The sequence below is a fragment of the Odontomachus brunneus genome, unplaced genomic scaffold (assembly GCF_010583005.1).
Source record: "Odontomachus brunneus isolate Ranch 3 - 2012 unplaced genomic scaffold, Obru_v1 Obru_scaffold_092, whole genome shotgun sequence".
Taxonomy (NCBI): Eukaryota; Metazoa; Arthropoda; class Insecta; order Hymenoptera; family Formicidae; genus Odontomachus; species Odontomachus brunneus.
The window spans coordinates 771,162-791,136 of record NW_022639542.1 but is presented as its reverse complement, the minus strand read 5'-3'; the positions used below and the strand labels follow the sequence as shown (position 1 = coordinate 791,136).

The 19,975-nt window shown below is 48.0% G+C and overlaps 2 protein-coding genes across 3 annotated transcripts in view; one reads left to right on the top strand and one right to left on the bottom strand.

Moving 5' to 3' along the window:
* The window catches only part of LOC116848270, a 225,591-nt gene that overhangs the window by 87,748 nt on the left and 117,868 nt on the right, over positions 1 to 19,975 (top strand). Inside the window, exon 3 of the mRNA XM_032824171.1 lies at positions 3,137 to 3,202. Within this exon, the coding sequence (XP_032680062.1) occupies positions 3,137 to 3,202 (66 nt within the window). The remainder of the gene's footprint in view (positions 1 to 3,136; positions 3,203 to 19,975) is intronic.
* The window catches only part of LOC116848284 (mushroom body large-type Kenyon cell-specific protein 1), a 380,233-nt gene that overhangs the window by 244,140 nt on the left and 116,118 nt on the right, over positions 1 to 19,975 (bottom strand). The gene's annotated exons all lie outside the window — the stretch shown is intronic.

The following is a 19,975-nucleotide window of genomic DNA, read 5'->3' as shown; positions in this document are numbered from 1 at the left end:
AGTTATCTGAAATATTTCGCAAGCTTACACATCTGCAAATCTACCGTAAAAGTTCGCGACATAAGCATCAAATTTATTCAAACTGCATTTTAAAGCCTAATAAGTTCAGGACATTTCGATCAAGAATATTAAATCGACACAAACGTTCGATTTGCTTATTGCCCAAAGTCGAATCAACTTCTTCCCCGACAAGATTTTATAATATTCTTGCAAAGGACACAAATTTCTTCCTCGCACCGCGATCAGTCGATCTAAAAATTGCTACAATTCTGCAATTCTAAGCAAATATACGAGTAAATCGTAAAATCGTAAAATCGCTTACGAAAAAAACAAAAACAAAATCATAGATATTTACAAGTTATCACATGACATACAGTCCGCATATAATTGCAAATCTACTCATAAGCTCTTACGAAAACAATCCAGACAGCACAAATGTCCAAAATCGAGTCATAAGATGTCTTTAGGACGTCTTTAAGACATCTTTAAGACATTACCTTATAAACTTAAAGATGTCTTAAAGACGTCTTATGACCCGATTTTGAACATTGTGCTGTCTGGGAAGTTACGAGTTTTACGATTTTGTCTAGAATTGCAGCATAAGGCTTCTGATTTCGATCGATCAAATCGGAGAGAACATACCGAGACAAATGACAGCAAGTGTGCACAAAACACACGTGCGGAAAAATTGCTCGTAGACGCGTCCCAAAGAGTGCGCGAGCGCTCGAGGATCAAGACAACTGTTGGGTTGTCCTCCCACACTCCGCCATCCATCTTGGCGTCTTCCCGACGTTTCGGTCGGACCGTGCCGCCGGCTCGGCCTCGGAAGAGGTCGATCCCTCGGCCCGAATGTTTGTCGGAGTCTACGTGTTAATAAAACGAAATCGAGGCCGTCCTTTGCTCAGCCCGCCGCGAAGGTCGGAGGCGGGCCCAAAAGCCCGCATTCGGTAGGTAGGTAGGTAGGTAGGTTGGTAGGGTAGACAAGGCCCGACCTCGAACTCCGCCGTGAATCGAGGTCTCTCGCCATACGTTTTCGTCTCTTTCGGTCTCCGGTGTCTTCTTCTCCCTCGCCGTCCCCGCCGCAAAAAAGCCCACCGGTGAAGTCTTCGTCGCGTTCTTCGCACTCGCTCGCCCGCTCCCTTACTTACTCGCTCGCTCGCTCACTCACTCACTCACTCACTCACTCACTCACTCACTCACTCACTCACTCACTCACTTGACGACGAATTATCGGGCAATGTGATACGCGCGTTTGCGAAAGCGACGCCCGCACGATACAGCGACAGTAAGTATTACTCGATATACGTCAGCCGGGATCATTACTTCGTCCGTGTTTTAATGGTTTGCTGACTCACGTCCGGCCATGTAGCACTTATATCTAAACTACCGATATTACACTTGAGCATTACCTTTGGGAAACTGGTTTAATTCGACGGGAAGGGCCGAGAGACGCAATCGAAAGAAAGGAAGCGGATTTTAAATGTATTTATTTGAAAGCACTTGAGACTATTTCACCGAATTTCATCCGAGAATCGGACATCTTCGAAACCGCAACCTGCGGCCAGTTGAGGTCTAATTAATATTCCGCGGCAATGAGAGAATAATACTCGATATGTGTAACTATAATCCTATAAGAGAAATGATTACTCTAAATTATACTCTAAATGAAGAAAATCATTTTTTTTAGCTATAGTGTCAGCAATAACAATCTTATATGCATGTTACCACTAAAAAAACGATTAGTGTAACTCAATTTTTTGTTATCTGGGAATCAAATGAAAAACGTACAAACAGAAAGATTCTTATAGTGAATTTTCACTCAGAGCCAATTGCTTTCAATTACCTCAACCGCGTTTTAATGTAACTGAATGTTCAGATAAATATTTTCGGTCATAGTAAGAGACATATTTTTTTCATCGGTGAATTTTTCGTCTGGCCCTATTCAATTATATTAATACTTTCTTCCCGTGTTAGAACAAGAGAGAAATATGTGATTGGAGCAAGACATAATCTCAGTTAGATTTCAGTTACGCAAGCATTATTTTCTCTCAGTGCGATCTTCTCCCATGTCGTTATCGTCGACTATCGTCGATACACGCCCGCTCTCATTCTCGCGTATCTGCGCGCGTCCCGACATTTGCCGCTCGTTCTTCGCTAAAACCGCGGCTCTCGTTCTCGATCGCGCGTCCATTCTTCCACGCGGTCGGTGTATATCGCGCGATAAGCTGATATCGTCGCGCGTGAATCGTTAACCCGGCAACAATGCCGAAAGCTAAGTGCCTTTCACGGGAATTCGGTGCGATCCTAATAGAGCTGTCCTATCTCGGCGCGCATTGTCTCAGCATCTCGCCGATAAATCCGCGCATTCGCGGCGAGGCGCATTGTCGCGCGCGCGCGCGCTCTCGCATGCACACGCTCGCGTAAGCGCGGATTAAGCACGCGCGCCCGTTGCGGATTTATAAACGGACCCGGGTGGGCGTCGGTGCGGACAATGCGAGGCGCAACGGCATTAGGCGAGCGAGCGAGCGCGGTTTCGCCTTCTCCGCGCCTCGTGAAATTATCTGTGCGACGATACGCGCGCGTTTACGACTTTTATATCCGCGGCCGCCGACTCGATGCGGCGAAACGTCGCATCTCTGGATATGCATCTATGTCGGGCAAACGAAACGCCTCCGGCTACACCGGCAGACGATGATCGATGATTATTATCGGCGCCGCAGAGAACATTATCTTCTAGTCAACCGCGTCCTGTTTTGCAGCTGCTAAAGGTCGTTTACAAAATGCGCTCGCAGTCACGTTTTAAAGTCTGTGAGTTGATCATGTATATCTGTTCTCTTCGTCAATTTTTGTAAATAATGAAAAGCTTCATCGACGAGTTCAACGAAACTTTTCATTTTTCACGAGTTTACACGAAGGAAATACACTGAGAAAAAATGTTTGGTAACTATAATCACACAGAGAAATAATTATTATAAATTATGGCAATGAAAATCATTCTTTTTTTATTAAATTCAATATAATGTTAGTATTAATATAATGCCATGTATATGTTATTGCTACCATTTTAAGCAAAAAATATGTTTTGAGCCGAAAATAACTATAACTTTAGTTAAATCAATCATTTTTGCTTCTATAGGTGCAACCGTGTTGTGAACGATCCTTCACACGAAGACATCGGTCGTAATTTTGCAGTAGTTAAAAGGTAAAAACACCAAGTAATTTTGCAGTAATTAAAGGTAAAAGTACTAATGTCCGGTACGTATTTAATCACGTACTTAATTCTTGACATTCTTATTGTTGTGATCGTTAAATACAGATATTTTCCACATCAATTATTTCTAAATATAAATATATATATGTATTCCGCATTGAAAGTTAAAATATTCATATTCAAAGACTAAAACAATAAAAATGTCCGGGAATTGATACTTTTAAAACTTATAAAACAATATATCATTGGGCTTGTCGAAGAAAATTCTTCTTTTTTATTTTCTTTCACTTTTTATCAATTTTGATTCAATTTTTGCACGGCGGGAGTTTAATTGGATGGCCGTTGGGCGTCTACCGCGCGACACGCGAAATTTTTCTGTCCGTGAGCGAAATTCAGATTTAAATATTGCCGACTGTTGGCGTTTGCGTTATAGTTTCGGCACGGGATTCCGCATTACCGGCGTCTCTATAGCGTGCACGACGCCTGAACAAATAAAGACACGCAAAGCCGGCCTCACGTCCTTGTGTGCCCACACGCGCCGATGCATGGACGCACTTGTGAACGCTCTCCGAATTGCGGTGGCGCGACGAAAAGAAAAAAAAAAAAAGAAAGAGAGAGAAAAGAAAAATCGAAAAAGCAAAAAAGACAGGAGGAAGCGCGGGCACGCTTCTCTCTGTCACCTGATCTTCCGTCGCTTCGGCGGAGATAGTGAGCGCGTATTTTCGCGCAATTCACGCGACACGAGGCGCGCTTACGTGGCCAGATAAAATCGTCCATGTTCCCTTAATAATTCATACACACCGCCGCCGCGATATTGCACGTGCGACGTTGGAAATTGCGCGGGTACACATATACGTGGATTTTCATCGCTGAAAAAATGACACTCTGAAAAAGTGAAACAAAAAAGATAATACCGGGATTTCTCGCTTTATAGAAGAAAGAGAGAGAGAGAGAGAGAGAGAGAGAGAAAGAGAGAGTATAGTATTTCTACATCAAGTTTCGCAGGCGTGTTGAAAACACAGTCCACCCGAAAGGCAAATACGCATACCGTTGGAATATGTGAGATAATTGATCCGCGCGCATTAACAAAGAAGCGTCGTTTAGAAAACGAATCGGCTCGCGTGCGCCTCATAGATCGCAACAATGTTCTTCGGTATATCGTCTCGAAAACGAAACGTGGCCGTGGTCGCGCTTTCGCGAAAACAGATGCACATGTTTCTTGGCGTATACGATTTCGAGTTGCACATTCATTCTACGAGGGATTTCTAAAGAGATTCATCACGCTTCGCGGTAATCAACGGGACCTCGAACGGGAACGATTAGAGGCAATGCCTCGTGCGTTTTCAGTCTCCTTCTTGCCGCGGCCATCTTGATTAATGACGCCAGAAGCGCTCAAGGGAAGTACACGTTAAAAATACCTGCAAAATACGGTGAGGTGAAATGATATACTCACAAAATGCTATTCGCCATCGATCGAGCAGAGCCGTAAAATAGCCCGACATTTCCCCTTCACTCTAACAATCAATAATAAGTAACCGTAAAATTAACGCGACAAAATCACGAGAGAGAAGGTGGATTAGAATGAGGTAGCTTGCACATTAATTTTACAGTTACTTGTCGTTTAGTACGGATACTTGTTTTGTTGATTATTTGAATAAAAGAAAAGTATTGGAATTACCTTCACAAGTCTGTTTGATCGAGTCGTTGCAAGTGTCACTTTTGTGGATTTATGCACACCTCTCGACTTCCACGTATTTTGCAAGAATTTTTAGCGTATATCTCGTTTCTGACGTGCTCGATCAAGAGCTCCGCGGCGAGGAGCCGGCAGCCTAAGGTCCGCTCGTGCAACATTGGTGCCGAGTAACCTGTGCGCGCAGCTACGTGGGCAGCGGCGAGCTGGTCAGGTACACACCTATATCTCCGGGCCGCGGGTTCGATCGGAATTATTTATTTATCGCTGCCTACCTACTGCGCTAGTTACGATCGGCATTCCGCGGACCCGCCACCCACGCGCACCACCGAGGAATATCTTACGCGCGACAGACAAGCGACGAATTCCCCCCAAAGAGAGAGAGAGAGAGAGAGAGAGAGAGAGAGAGAAAGAGAGAGAAAGAGAGAGAGAGCCCCGGCGACTCGCCTGCGATTTCTCGGCGACTCGTATGCTCCGACTCAATTGTAATCGTGCATGACTCGTGGGGTATCGAGTCGACCTTCGCTCTCGCATCGCTCTCTCGCAACAATGTAACTCGCCGTTCGCGCTAACATCCACGAATATCATCTTTCTCGCGCTCTTTCTTTCCCACCTCTCTTCTCTCCTTTCCTCTCTTTCCTTCGTTATTCGCCACAATCGCGCCGCAACAACGACAACGACGACTCCGTAATTTTAGGTTTGCATCGCGTATTACGCCCCGTTTCGCCGTTTACGTCCTCGCGCGCGCTATTTCGGTGCACGCGGGTTCGTTGACATCCGTTCCCGTGGTTGTCATCGCCGACTCGCTCTCGCCCGTTCTCGCATTCGCTCTCACCGGCCGAACGACGCGCGCTGTGCTACTGTCTCTATCCATCTCTCTTTCTTTCTCTCCCTCCCTCTCTCTCTCTTCCTCTCTCTCTCTCTCTCTCTCTCTCTCTCTCTCTCTCTCTCTCTCTCTCGCCTCCGCCCGGTGTGTCAAAACTGCTCGCCAACTCGGCACAAGGTCGGGCAAATTGGCACCAGCTGCGACCGTGAGGCCGCGCCGAGAATGTCCCCTCTGTTCCGCCGTTGCAGCGCACACCGTGCGCACCGCCGCGCACTTAGGACAAAGAGACGACTCTGTCGTCCGCGGACCGCGGTAACTCACTCTCCTCAAGGCCGACGCCTTAAATTTGGCGAAGCATCGCGCGCGTTCACCGCCTTGGCACGCCTTGCGCCGCGGCATGCAATCCTCGACGCGACCCTCGCGCACCTTTTCACCTTCTAAACGCCGAACGTCCGACATTTATATTGTAATTGCATTAACATTTATGCAAGTTACATAGTAACATTTACATTGAAAGCTACATTGTAACTTTCGCGACGAGACCGACGTTCTAGTTTGCGTCGGTTCTGGACTGAGCTGTCAATTCGGTTCCACCTAACGCACGTAATGTCGGAAAGATAGAGGAGAAGGCCCAAGTATGACCTTTTTTCCCCTTTATATCTTGATATATTTAAATTTTCTGTGGGCGAATGTACGTGCTATCAAGCAAGTGGGATGTCTACTAAATGTCATTTCTAAATAAAAGTGGGATATACCTACCCAGGCAACTTTTCAGATGTCGAGAAACAGAAAATCCAAACTGACTCGAAAACAACCGTGCAATCAAGTTTCGTTGCGTGCTGTGCCTCGAAGAAAATGATTCAAACATTCTCGGTAGAACGTACAAAGTCGAAACATCGGCCAAAATATAAATCGTGTTTGGACCATGGTCCGCGTTTGGATCTTTTCCCCCACATTGTCACGCAAAACCCCTCGCGAATTTTACTCAGGACTCCCCTCGTGTATGCCGCGCGACGCGAAGAAAGAGCGAAGAAGAGGCGAGCGCGGCTCGGGCCGGTATATGAGAGGTTCAACGTCCATAACGACGTCTGGGTAGGAAGCGCAACCGATCATCTCTCGCTCTCCCGAGACAATTCGTGCGTTAGATGGAATCGACAATTCGTGCGTTAGGTGGAATTGACAAGAGTTGCAGGGCACCGAGTTGCAGGGGCGTAATGGCAGAGCCGCGCGAGCGGAGTTCGAGTAACGATCCGCACCGAATTCCGGATGTCCGGTCGCAATTTGCCAGCGGATTGCCTGCGAGCCGCTGGTTACACCGGACCGGCCGGCAACGTGAAATCGAATAGGCGGCGTAAACGCGAGCCTACGCTCTCGCGTCGCCTCGGCCGGCGCGTGGCGATCGGAGGCGACTATAAGCGGACGACTATGCGAATGGCGCAACTATACGGCCCACTAAAAGCCCGTCGTTGCGTAACGCCGTGCACGCGGCGTTGCAGCGGCGAGGAGAGGAGAGGAGCGGAGCGGAGCGAGAGCGCAGCGTACCTACGCTCCGAGGATCCTTTTTGTCTCGGCCGTGTCTCGCTGCGCCGGTGGCTGCAAAGGCGCAATAAACATCGCTGTTTATTAATTCCGCACACTCGTGGCACGCTCTGCGCGATTTCGCGAGCGCGGGACGATCGGCTCGCCGCCGTCGCGGCGCACGGCCGCGCAATGCCGGAAATGATTTCAATCGCGAGTATTGTGTGCATTCACTCGCACACTGACTGTACGCCTCACGGAACTTTCGGCTTTTTCACTCGAGCGAGTTCCCTCGCTCGACTCCGCATCGATCGAATCGTGATTTTCGAGAAAGACTGCGTGATTCTCAGCAATTTCTTGATGCGCGCAGATATCCTACAAACAGGAAAATATTATTCTCTATTGCCAAAAGAAGCAATTATTCTGTTTATTTTCCTTTTTGAGTTATCTCTTTGGAAAAATTTTTGGAAAGTTTTGGAAAAACTCTCATTATCATATACTAACAATGCGCCGAGGAACTTTTCGTGTATTCTACAAAATTCTAATTTTTTTCTAATTAAAATATTTTTTTAAATATTTTGGATATTAAGGGTCTAATATTGAAGAGGTAAAAAACATATTCAAGACGTTCAAATTTGTTGATCTTTGAACATATTGCATATTTGTTTGTAATTTCAATAACTTAAAGTTAATCTCAAGTGTGAGAAATCTGTGTTTTGCACACTTTTGCCGTGCCTGGATACGCGGCCATACACAATTGTGATAATTGTAGCATCGCACGCTGCAATTTCCCGAGACGAATCGGGCCCGTACTTTCGCGCGTGTAAAAGCAAAACTATCATCTCCCTTCCAAATCGCCGCCTTCCTCTTTCCTGTCTTTCGATCGGCGGTCGCGAAAAAAGGAAACGCTCGTCTCACGCTCCAAATAGCCGCTACGCGCCACGGTGCAACGAACATTGTTCAAAGCGAAGATCGCGTTACGAAGAGTCCGCCGCGAGTTGAGCCACCCTTCGGGAGCTCCTAAGCAGCGAGGCTACCTTCAAAATTAATTAGTTTCTTATAATTCGATACTTTGCGCACGGCTAATTAGTTTACTGCAAGTTTACATCTCGCGCGCGCGCGCGCGCACTCGGCGCGCTTTTAAGTTTGCGTACCGGAGCTTATCGCTCATAACCCATAAACACTTGGCACTTATTGCCGACGCGGCCGTAATACCGAGACCCGGCTTCAACGTTAACTCGCCCCGTAAGCTGATGTTCCACAATAATTCGTGCCACTCCCGGGAACACCTGTTCCATGGTAGCTGCGCTAGATAGCTTCGGCGTAACGAGCGCGCGCTGACCACCAGAACCACTGAGTTTTACTCAGCGAACGTGTGGGCGATCGTTTTACTCATTTCCAACGCGTCGATCAATTTCGCGGCCGATTGCCGAAGAGAATTCGGCTGGGCCGACCGCTCTTCCGCTAGAAAATCTGCGGGGCTCACCGCCGCGGAAAATTCCTTTCGGTATCTCCCTGGAGACTAATTGAGTGAGAAATGAGAAACCGCTCTCTGTTTCAATTAATTTACACAATTATATCACACACGAGAATGTATTACACATTATAGTACACACGAGTTTTTCTCTTTCAAATAAATTCTTTTCAATTTTATTTCTGATAACGCGAGAAAGGACTGTCAGTGAGTGTCTATCTTGCTAAGGAACAAGATGAATTTCACTAGAAACATTGCAAACTTCTCTCTACAATAAATTTCAGTTCCTGAAATATAGATAGCGCATGTGAAAAAAATGAAAAGATAGGATTGTCTGCAATTACGCGCAGAGAAATGTCGGTCTGTTTCTCAGATAAGACTAAGTGCCATGGTAATTTTCACTATGAAATTTTCACTGTGTATTATTCACATCGAGTCTAATCTGAGCAAGAGGAGCTTCTTCTAAAGATAATTCAAGCGCACCGAGCTTTCCTCTCGTTTTACCTATACAGTACCACCAATAATCGGCGACTTGCCGGCGATTACACCGCGCGCGTTTCGACCACGTGACAGGACGGCCGATCTCGAAATATGTAAAGCCACGGCCGCGCTGCAATGAATATCCGTTCGTGATAACGCGTTGTGAAATTCCCATAGCTACCCCACGTTCCTCCATGGAATCCTAAGCCTGCACTTCATTACGGAGTTCTGGGCCTTATTTTCGCGCGGATGGGGCCGCCTCGCCTCGCCTCGCCTCGCCGAGTCGAGCCGAGCCGTTCAACAACGGCGACCGTGTATAATCGTTTGATACGTTTGCGCTCGCGCGGTGAATACTTGTTGCGCGCAGCTGCTATGAAATATGTATTAAGCCCTGAATCCGATGCACGGAGGCTTTTCCAGCGCGACCATGCAATATTTATGCGCTTCTCGTTACAACGCATCGCGAAATCACACTTTTCCGGGGGGGCGCGTGCTAATACTAGACGATCCTTTTTCGCGAGTACGAAGGAAACGGGGAAGAGCGGCTCGACGACCGTGACGATCTACATCGACAGAAGCGCGCGGTCTCGTCGCGTCGTCTCTAACGAGTCGGTCGGCGGCCTGCAATGGCGTCCAGATTCGCAAATCGCAAATCGAAGACGAACTTTCGTACAAAAAATTTTTTCTTATGTACCTCATAGCTTCAATGTTCATGTTCATTTGCAATCAGTTTTCTCGAATTTTCCCTTCAGGTGGCTATCTCAATCCTTGAGCGCACGAGAAAACGCACGAAGAGAATTTTATAACAAAAATTACTCTAGAATTTCACAGCCGAGAATTAGATCGACATTCGGATATTTTAGGAACTGAAATGTGCTATTGAAAGATTACAAAAAGTCGCTGTTTTTTGACGAAATTTAATGTTCCCTGATAAACTTTACTGACGGTCTATTTCTGTACTACTAGAAATATAAAAAGCAAAATTTTAAAAAACTTATATGAAAACAAAAATTTATAATGTTGTCTGTAATGTAAAAATAAATGTCTCTTATCTATGACTATTTTTTCAATACACGAAAGTGTTTCTCAGCGATTTGAAGAAAGCATAAAGAATATTTCTCGAATTGTCCATCGTGCGTAACAAGTTGATAACAAAAAATAAAGATCTTTTCTTAGGACATTATTTTCGTCGGAGAAACACGAGGCGATATTCGGCGAATGCATGTTCCGCGCGCTAAATACACGGTAATCTCTAAAAGAAACGGCTTTCCTCGAAAGCTCGGAGCGTCTGCCCGTTTTATGTCACGATAATACCTGAAACTCGGCAATCGCGAGCGTGTCGTTGCTCCCGTTTCGGCCATTCACTCTTATCAGGACAAATAGAAAGTGTGTCCGACACGACGTCGCGACGGCCACGCGCGTCTGCCGAAAACACTTGCGTCAACATCGCCGATCGCCGAATAGCCAATCAATCGCGCCATCAATCGACATATTTAATTCTTTTAATCATGACAACCTCTCTCGGGAGAGGTGAACACTGCGTGTTTGCCAGCAGGCACGTGCAACAACAAATAATACGACTAATGTATACGCCGCGTATGTACATATATCACGCGTGCGCGCGTGTGCACACACACGCCAGAGATAAAATACACGATTTTCGTATTATTAATTTCACCGCGGAAAAGTGGCGTCGCGCGCGCGCGCGCACCTGTGCGTTTCACGAAAATGATACGAGTTTAATTTTGCTCGATATATTCGCGGCGACAAAAAGCAGCGAAATAACAAAGTATGAACTATCGGACGGATAATAAATTTATTGCGCATTTGTATACATATAGTCACGCGATTATTCTGCGCGCACAGGAATGCGTTACGCGAGAACGCGGGAACGAAAGTTCGGGATCCTAGACCTAAAATTCTGAGGCGAGATAATCAGATTTGAACTTGGAATTAAATGCGAGTTCTCTTTCTCTCTCTCTCTCTCTCTCTCTCTCTCTCTCTCTCTCTCTCTCTTTAGTTGAATTGCGATTATGAGTGTAAGAAAAAATTCCACTGTCTCTAACAGCGCTGGCACCTACTTTTGAACATTTTTATCGCTCTAAATTCGAGTATTCACATTTTTAATGTACACTGAGAGAAAAAAATGGTATTAGTGTTCAGGCATTTTGATGCTTTTATCTTGATATTGCACATATTATACATTGAAAAACATATTTGGTACTTGTAACTATAATTACATAAAAGAATAAATACTATAAATTATAGTCACTAGGAAACTATTTTTTTATTAAATTCTACTGTAATATAATATGTTATATGTATAATAATATACTATCTATTATAATATAATCATGATAAGCTTTGTATGGTACCACTTTCGTGTTAGAACAACCAGAAAACATGGTGGTGCCCAAAAATAACTATAATTTTAACTAAATCAACATTTTTTCTCTCAGTATATGATTCAAGTAAAATCTCATTTTTTTCTCTCAGTGTATGATTCAAGTAAAATCTCAAATCTAATTTTAAAGAGACAAATTTCAACGGCTATTAATATGGATTTCTTTATTTTTCCTTCTTTAATTTCCTTTTTTTTCATATCCTCCGATATAACTGCACGAAGCAATTACACAAGTAAAATCTCTCGTTTCCCCGTGCACTGCTCCTCCGGGCCCGATGCATTTTGCCGTGTTGCCACAAAGCCTCGTACTTCATGCACTTCACAGGAACCCGCTCGAGGGCCTCGAATTAATTCCATCTTCGTCGTGCGTGTCGCGCGCGCAAAGAACGAAGCGTCGTGCCAAGCTATTGACGATGCACGTTTCGCTCATGTTTTGTACGCGAGAACTTGTCGGGTCCGTAAATTCGCATCCCTTCGGGAGCCTCCGATAGGAGTCGCGCATAATTGACTAGGTTTCAGTTGCTCCGAGCGAAATTTCGCGAGAGAGCGACTGCGTCGCGAAATTGTCTCCGAGAGATTTTCGAGAAAGAAATTTTGGGAAATGATGCCGAGACATGTGCGGATCGGCACAAAGTAACGTCAATTTCTTCAATTACCGCTTCGCCCGGATATCATGTCACGATGACAAAATGATAGACGAGAACCGTGACGAACGTCATTTTCCCGGGCTCGTTGCTGAAATATAACGCAACGTGCAAACTAATTTGGGCATTATTTCTCTCGTTAGACGCTCTCACTACGTTGTTCATCGAAGTCTTCTCTCTCGCGGTAGCGCGATGCAGTCGAAGTGCAGGATCGCCCGCGGGAGGAACGGGACGCGAGAGAGGGGACCTTTCGGCGGAGTGACTGAAACGGAGAAAAGGGAACGCGAACCGAGCCGGAGGGGCTCTCGCTGCGCAAGAGGAGGAGAGCGGGCCGAAGAGCGCGGCAAAGCGATAAAGGGGGACAGAGATAGAGAGGAAGAGAGGGAGAGAGAGGGATAGAGAAAGAGGGAACGAGGCGAGCGAACAAACCGAGCGAGCGAGCGAGTATTTTCGCTGGCCTTGACGCAGCGACGGAGGGCGATGCACCTCTCCTGGCGAACACACTGCGAAACCGGGAGCGTGTCGCTCGCTCGCGCACGCACACTCGCAGCGACGTGTCCGCGCGCGCGTGCACGCACACAGGGACCCGGTCGCGTTCGCGAGGCCGCACTAGGTGCGCGCTCGAGAGAGGCTCGATGCAGCCAAGTGCAGCGGCTGCCCGCTTCGTGTCTGTGCACGGACGATGCAGCTGCGCTCGCGTGCACGGCTCTGTGTGTGTGTGTGTATGTGAACAGGCGTGTCGGCACCGGCCCAACGAGGGGACCGCAGACCCGGTCCAACTCGCGAACGGTCGACACTGACCTCACCCAACGACCGGCGGCGGTGCACACCGCGCCGTCCCTCCCTCCGTTGCCAGCCCCCTCGGACCCCTTTCCTCTCACCGTACACTGCCCGCCAAAAGTCACGGAAGAATTCGCCGTGCCTACAGTCCGCGCGCGTACACCTCGACGACGGCGAGAGCGCGCAGGTGTGTACTGGTTGCCTCGATGGGGATGCCGAAATTCTCCAACGGTGGGCCCCCACGTCACGTTTGGCGTAGGTCAGTGAACAACTGTCGAGGGAATGGGCGAAAGAGGAGCCCGTTAAGCGTTATATATCGTGGGTCGTTCGAGACGACTCGTCGTGGACTTCCAACGCGACACTCTGTCGTGAAAAGAATAAATATCTGTACTACACTTACGTCCATTTTGTCTCACAAGTACACCACGTACGCGGCTTCTTAAATAGACAACAATTTCCGTCGGTTTCTCCTGCGCGGCGGTCTTATGGCAGCGACCTGCACACACACACACACACACACACACATATACACATACGTGCAAGCACAATAATAAGTTATCGGATCTAACTTACGGTCATGTAGGAATTACTTACGATTATCAATTAATCGTTGGCCCGAAGATCGCCCGACGTAAAATTAATTCCGACTCCCCTAATCAGATCGATATTTCCGCAAAACGCTCGGCGAATATTACCCTTCTGCCGATTATTAATTAGGACACGGCTCATAAATCGCCGTGCTTATTACTTACGGCCGGCCCAGAATCTTATCGTTTCGCGAGAGCTGGCGTTACCATCGTATAAATATTAATGACAATTCTTACGCAGCGCCGTTCGCGATCGCTGCCGCCGCCACCGTCGTCGTCGTCGTCGTCGTCGTCGCGTTTATTAATTCCCGCCCCGGGGCGAGCCTCACCATTAGTAGATGCTTTTCCACGTTGTGCCGGCTCGGGCTTACGGCCGTAATCCCGCATTTATTCTGGACTATCGAGCGAGGGAGAGAAAGGGAGATAGAGAGAGAAAGAGAGAGACGCTTGTGCCTGAAACCCCATAGACTTTTTCGTGCCCTACCACGCCGCACCGACGTCGCGGTGCAATGCACCGGCCGCCGAGGGGACGGACAGACGAACGGGCGGTGGTACACGACCACGAGCGAGCCTAGCCGGGCAAACCTGGCGAACGGGTCGACGAAATGACGGGAGGATGAAGAGGATGGGAGGGAGGAGGTGGGATGGCAGGAGACGAGGGGCCGCGGGGGGCTGGCGGGAGGGAAGAGAGGGACAAGAAAGGGGGAAGAGGGCGATGCTGCCTCTCGGACTGGATCTCTGTGTACCGGCCTCGCGTTTTCGGCCCGCGGGAATGCCGCGGAACGGCGCGGCGGGAAGAGGGGGAGGAAGGGATAGGTCGGGGACTTGCTTTATGGGCTCCGCAGGGCCTTTCCCCTCCCTCGCTCGCTCGGTGCCCCCTCGGCGGCCCCTCGACGGACGGACGGACGAACGAACGAACGAACGAACGAACGAACGAACGAACGGCCGATCGTTGGCCGTCTGTATACGCGTCTTGTTATTAAGCCCTTGGTGTGCCCACGGTCGTGCTCGAACCGAGAGCAGGATCGAGCGTATGTATGTGCGCCGTACGTACGAGCGCGAATCGAGATTCTTATTAATCGTGCGTCGACCCTACGCGACGATGACGAGGACGTTGCGATTTTCGAACAACGAGACACAAGAGATCGACGACGACGACGAAGAAGGAGGAGGAGGATGGTGGCGCATGTTCATATATATATCGTATTTAGCGCACCGCATTTAGCGTTAAATGTGCTCGCGCAACTTCAGAAGTAAGCTCTCAATTTCAGAAGTAATGCCGAATGCGTCCTTCGTTGCATACAGATAGAGACGAAATTCTGCAGAGAAAGAGGCTTATGATGTAATAATTTCTTTCTTTGTTGATACCAGTACTCGTTTCATGAAAGAGGATCTCGTAATATGGACAATGAAATATTTTATACGTATCGCGCAAAGTGAATCAGCATCCACTCAAAAGCGCTATCTTGGGAAGAACAAGCTGAAAGTTCTCGCGATGTTCCTCCAGATCTGTCAGGAAAATCGCCGTTCGATTGAGTCGCAACATAATAATTAATTGATGAGGCGTTTTGTTGATAATTCACGAATGACTTTGCAAATGGTTACGAATTCAGCGACGCGTACCGTAATTCAGCTAAACGGTAATGCGATTAATTGAATAAACGCGCGCGTCTATGATAGATAATTTGACGTTTCGACGCTTCATCCGCTCGATCGCGGGGTAAAATGGATATTCCGAAGAAGCATTATTGCGTTGCACCACACGAGCGCTGCGGACGAATGCGTGCAATAGTAAGTCGCGCTGTGTACACCCGCGACTGTAAATTAATATCGTTCTATGCATTCAACTGTTGCACTTTGGCCAACAGATGTAACAGATTGCGTTTTACTCCGCGACGATGCGCCGTTCACTTGCGAATTATTAATTGCACATTGTTGAAATTAAAACTGGCACGTGGAACCGAGTGTCAGCAATAATTTACGATAACGTCCTATTAATTTGCAACGAATTTTACTTGCCTCTCCCGCGACTTAAATCGTCATATTACACCCGCACTGAAAGAGAAAATATTTAAATAATAACAAATTTATTCTTTGGATACTAATAATATACTCACAAGTCTAAATTCCTTTACTTAAATAGAACAATTGTCAAACAATTGTCCTTATGAAAATCTAAAGTTTTAGAAAAATGTATTGAGAAGAGAACACTTGAAAACTAATTTTTGGGATATATAAAGTTTATTCACAGAAATAAAATAAATTTTATTGCGATAGAATAAATATAAAATAAATAAATGTTAATAAATGTTCAAGTAGTTTTTTGCTCAATGAGTATATTTACTTAATTGAAAAATATTTTATATCGACATAAGTGAATGTTATTAGCATCTACTCAACAAATATTTTTCATTTATCAGATATTTATTCTCTGAGTGCGCGATGGATCGTATCCACGTTCTATCCAGAGATAATAAACAATCTTTGGAGATGATACTTAATATGATAGGAAGGCATTCGCGAAAGAGTCGACCACGTCGAGTCGGCCGATCGATCCTTATCGACGCCTATGCCGGCTGCACCGGCACGTGGAGGCTGAAGAGTGCGGGTCTTAAAGGAGAGCAGCGGGAAGTTGAAGCGACCACAGTCGCGAGTATCATCGCGACGGCCGGCCGGTCGATGATACGCCGAGATTTCGATCGTATTCCGTCCGCGGGCTGGTCGCGTAAGGTACGCGAAGGTGCACCGGTGAGACGTCGCATTCCTCCCCAATGCTCGAGCGTGTCCGTCCGTCGTGAAGTCGCCTGCACGCGAATTGTCTCGTTCCGCACAAACGCACACGGACGAATCGCTCGCTCGCTCTGGACGCTCGCGCGACGCGGCTAAAATTGCCAGACGCCGAGGTACGGAAGACGCATCGCGACCGCGCGATTCTTCCGCCGATGTCGACTGTAATCGCGCTTTCCCCGAAGCTGCGAAATGGAGGAACTTCGTGAATCCGCGCAGTCAATTTCATCCCGGTGATTCATGCACACACACACTCTCTCTCTCTCTCTCTCTCTCTCTCTTTCTCTCTTTCTCTCGCTGCTCGGTTATTAAAAGTCCCGGCAGAATTGAATAAAGATTGTTTGGAGAGTTCGCCGGAGTTTTTCTAATAGAGACTTTCAAATGCCAATGGCTCGGAAATGTCAATAGCCTCGATAGCATATAGACTCTTTGGAAGTTAAGACCTGCGATTACGCGGCAATTCCCGCCGCCGGGTCCCGACATTCTCTCTCACATGGCAGCTTGAATTCGTTAATGTCGCCTCGCTACTTTTAACATTGTTCAACAGTCAAGCGAATCGCGATACCACCGACGAGAGCCGACTTCTCAAATTATGACAATTATGTCGATTATACAGTAATTGCCCCTCTCGACGAGGAGCAGAAAGAAGAGCCGGAATGAAGTCTTGGGATCAGAAAGTCCGTGAGATCCCGATAGACGCGCGTCGACCGACCGGCGGGTTGCCGGCGAATGAGCAGTAAGCCGATTACCGCATTAGCTGGAAGACCTTCGACACGCGCTCCGGTACCGCGTCGCGGCATCCGGAAAGTGAGGCTGGACCTCGAGGTGCGCTACGCCGCCGTGCGCGACGGCGCGGCGTTACACGGTATCGCTATCTCGGACCCGAGGCTAATGTAACTCCCGTGTACGCGAGCGCGCGTGGCGGGAGATCGCACAGAGCGGCGACGACAACGACGACGACGACGACGACGACGACGACGACGATGAGGAGTACGGAGGCGGCGGCGGCGGCTCACACCGAGAGGAAGGCACCGTTACGACGGCGACGCGGCCTCGAGTTGATTCGGTGACTCTTGGCGAGTCCTCCGAGATTATAACTGAATCCGCGGCGTGCCGCCCCCGCCACCGCCGCTGCCGCCGCCACCACCGCGTCACCACCGCGCGCAACGCTCTCGCGCGCAATGCACTTGTACGCTCGCGCGCGTGCACCCGTGGCCGCCGGTGCGCTCGTAACCACGTTGCGCAACGATCGCGACTTTACGAGCCCGCAAACACGGGACGCTCGGCGCGGCGCAGCGCCACTCCGCGCGATCCGCTATCGGGCTTGTCCGTCAGCAGTTACGACTCGATTATCGGGGTTACGGATACTTAAGGATGCCGCGGTACTGCCGCCACCACGACGGCGTCGAGGACGTCACCGTGCGCGTCGCGGAAAGCCCGTGGAACTGGGGCGTATCCGCGCGTCCCATTACGACAGCGCGTCGCGATTAAGGACGGTCGTTACCTCCGCCGTGAGATTTTACGTAACATGACTTTTATATCCTACGAGATGCAAGGGGACGGAGAGGGGCTCTCGTAACCTATTCTTCGATTCGCGAAAGGAAGAATCTACGAGATGTTTCATATCGCTGCGAGCATGATTCCTTTTCAAACGTTTTGTTAATTTTTTTAGTAAGGCACATGTAACTTTCTCGCGATACTTGCATTGTTTGCCTTGACGGGAGAGAATTGCGAGGATACGCGATGAGAAAATCAACAAATAATGCGTAAAGAATTTTGTCAATTCTTGTTGGAACGCGTGGTAAAAAGAAAGAGAGAGAGATTTGTCGTGCTTATAAATAAAATAAAGATAGAATTATTCAATTTCGAAGGATCGTAATAATTATCATGGATAAAATGAACACGATATCGACTCGGCATCTTTTTATATATATCTAAAGTGAAGACTTATTTTTCTTCTGATGCTGAAACTCCCTATGAGAATTTAATAGAAAAATGATCTTGGAGGAATAGCGCAGTTTAAACCGAGAGGAGATTAATTGCTTCGCCATCAGACACGAGCAACTCGTTTGTTCCGCGCGAAATCAACAGCTGTAGAGATACTAAAATAAATCTCATCGGTGATCATTCTGTGATTCGTCGCCTCAGCGAGACGACACGTCGAGAGACTTCGTACTCAGACTTCACCAAACAAAACATCCTCCCCCTCCAAGTTCCCAATTTATCGATCGCCCCCCGCCGCTTCTCATAGTCATCATTGTCGATACGGTACGCGTATGTACGTGGGAGTCTGTCAAGTGGCCCGTTGTGTACGCGCCCTTACACGCGGCCGTGAAGAGTGCGTGCACGCTCGGCGAACCCTCCGTGGGTACCTTCGAAAAAGGGGAGAAGCCACAGCGTGCGAGAGTAGCGACGGAGGGAGGAGAGGAGGGGGGGACAGGGGGACGAGTGGAAAAGCGGCACGAAAAGGGGCAAGCCGTGCAGTCCTCGGTATGAATGAATAAACGGCGGCACAAACAGGCTGCTCAAAATTAGCTGTTACCGTGCCCGCGAGGCTCTCATTTAAGATCCCTATCGGGGGCTCCGGAGAGTGCCGCGCGCGGAATGGAAGACTCCTCGATTCATCGTGCTGGAGCGCGCTCCAGGACGATCTCGGTTCCGATATTTTCCCATTGGCCATCGGTTCATTCATTTTCGAGCGAGCGTCAAAAAGGATTCCTTAACGCGGAATATTCCTGCGGAAGATACCGTCCTAGAAGAAGGCATTTACTTAATGGCCGGGGACGGCATTACGCGCGCTCCGAGTAATTTGTAAGAGAAATCTCTTTTTCCTCTCTCTCTCTCTCTCTCTTTCTCTCTATCTTTCTCGCCGACCTCACTCAGTTACCGTTTCTCGGTCTGATTGGGCGTATCTGATTAGCGATAAATGATCGCCCAATAGTTCGCTATTACATATTAATAAACTTCGATGTGAGAGAGCTGAGAGAGATCACGTGATTAATGCGCGGGTTTCTCTGAAAGTGCTATCAAACAGGAAAAGAGAAAGACAAACCGGGAAGGAGGGAGAGGCAGGCAGCTAAAACTAAGACAATTATTACAAATAGCTAGCACGTGGGGCGCGTAATTATTCACAATGTCGGATAACGCGCGCGCCGCGCGATAATGCGCGAACACGTTAAAGTACGCGCGACGTTACAATTCGCGGATCGTTTGCCCGGCGGGTGTGCCGCGGCTTTAAATTGTTAATTTCATTATCGCCGTTATCGAGACGAATCGTAAACAGCGAGTGCGGCGAGTCCGCGCGCCCGTAGTTAAATATCGCCGCGAGTAGATATCGGCGGACGCGCGCGTCCGCGCGCACCTTAGAATTTCCATAATCGTTGAATAATATTAGCGATATCTCTCTCGTGGACTACAACGAGAATTATTGCCGCCGCGCTAAACATTTTGTTAACGCGGCAGATGTAGCCCTGATACACAACGACGATAATAGCCCGACAGCCGACCCCGACGACGACGACGGATCTCCACCTGGAAATTTCGCTCTCTCGAAATTGCGCCGATGAACTCGCGC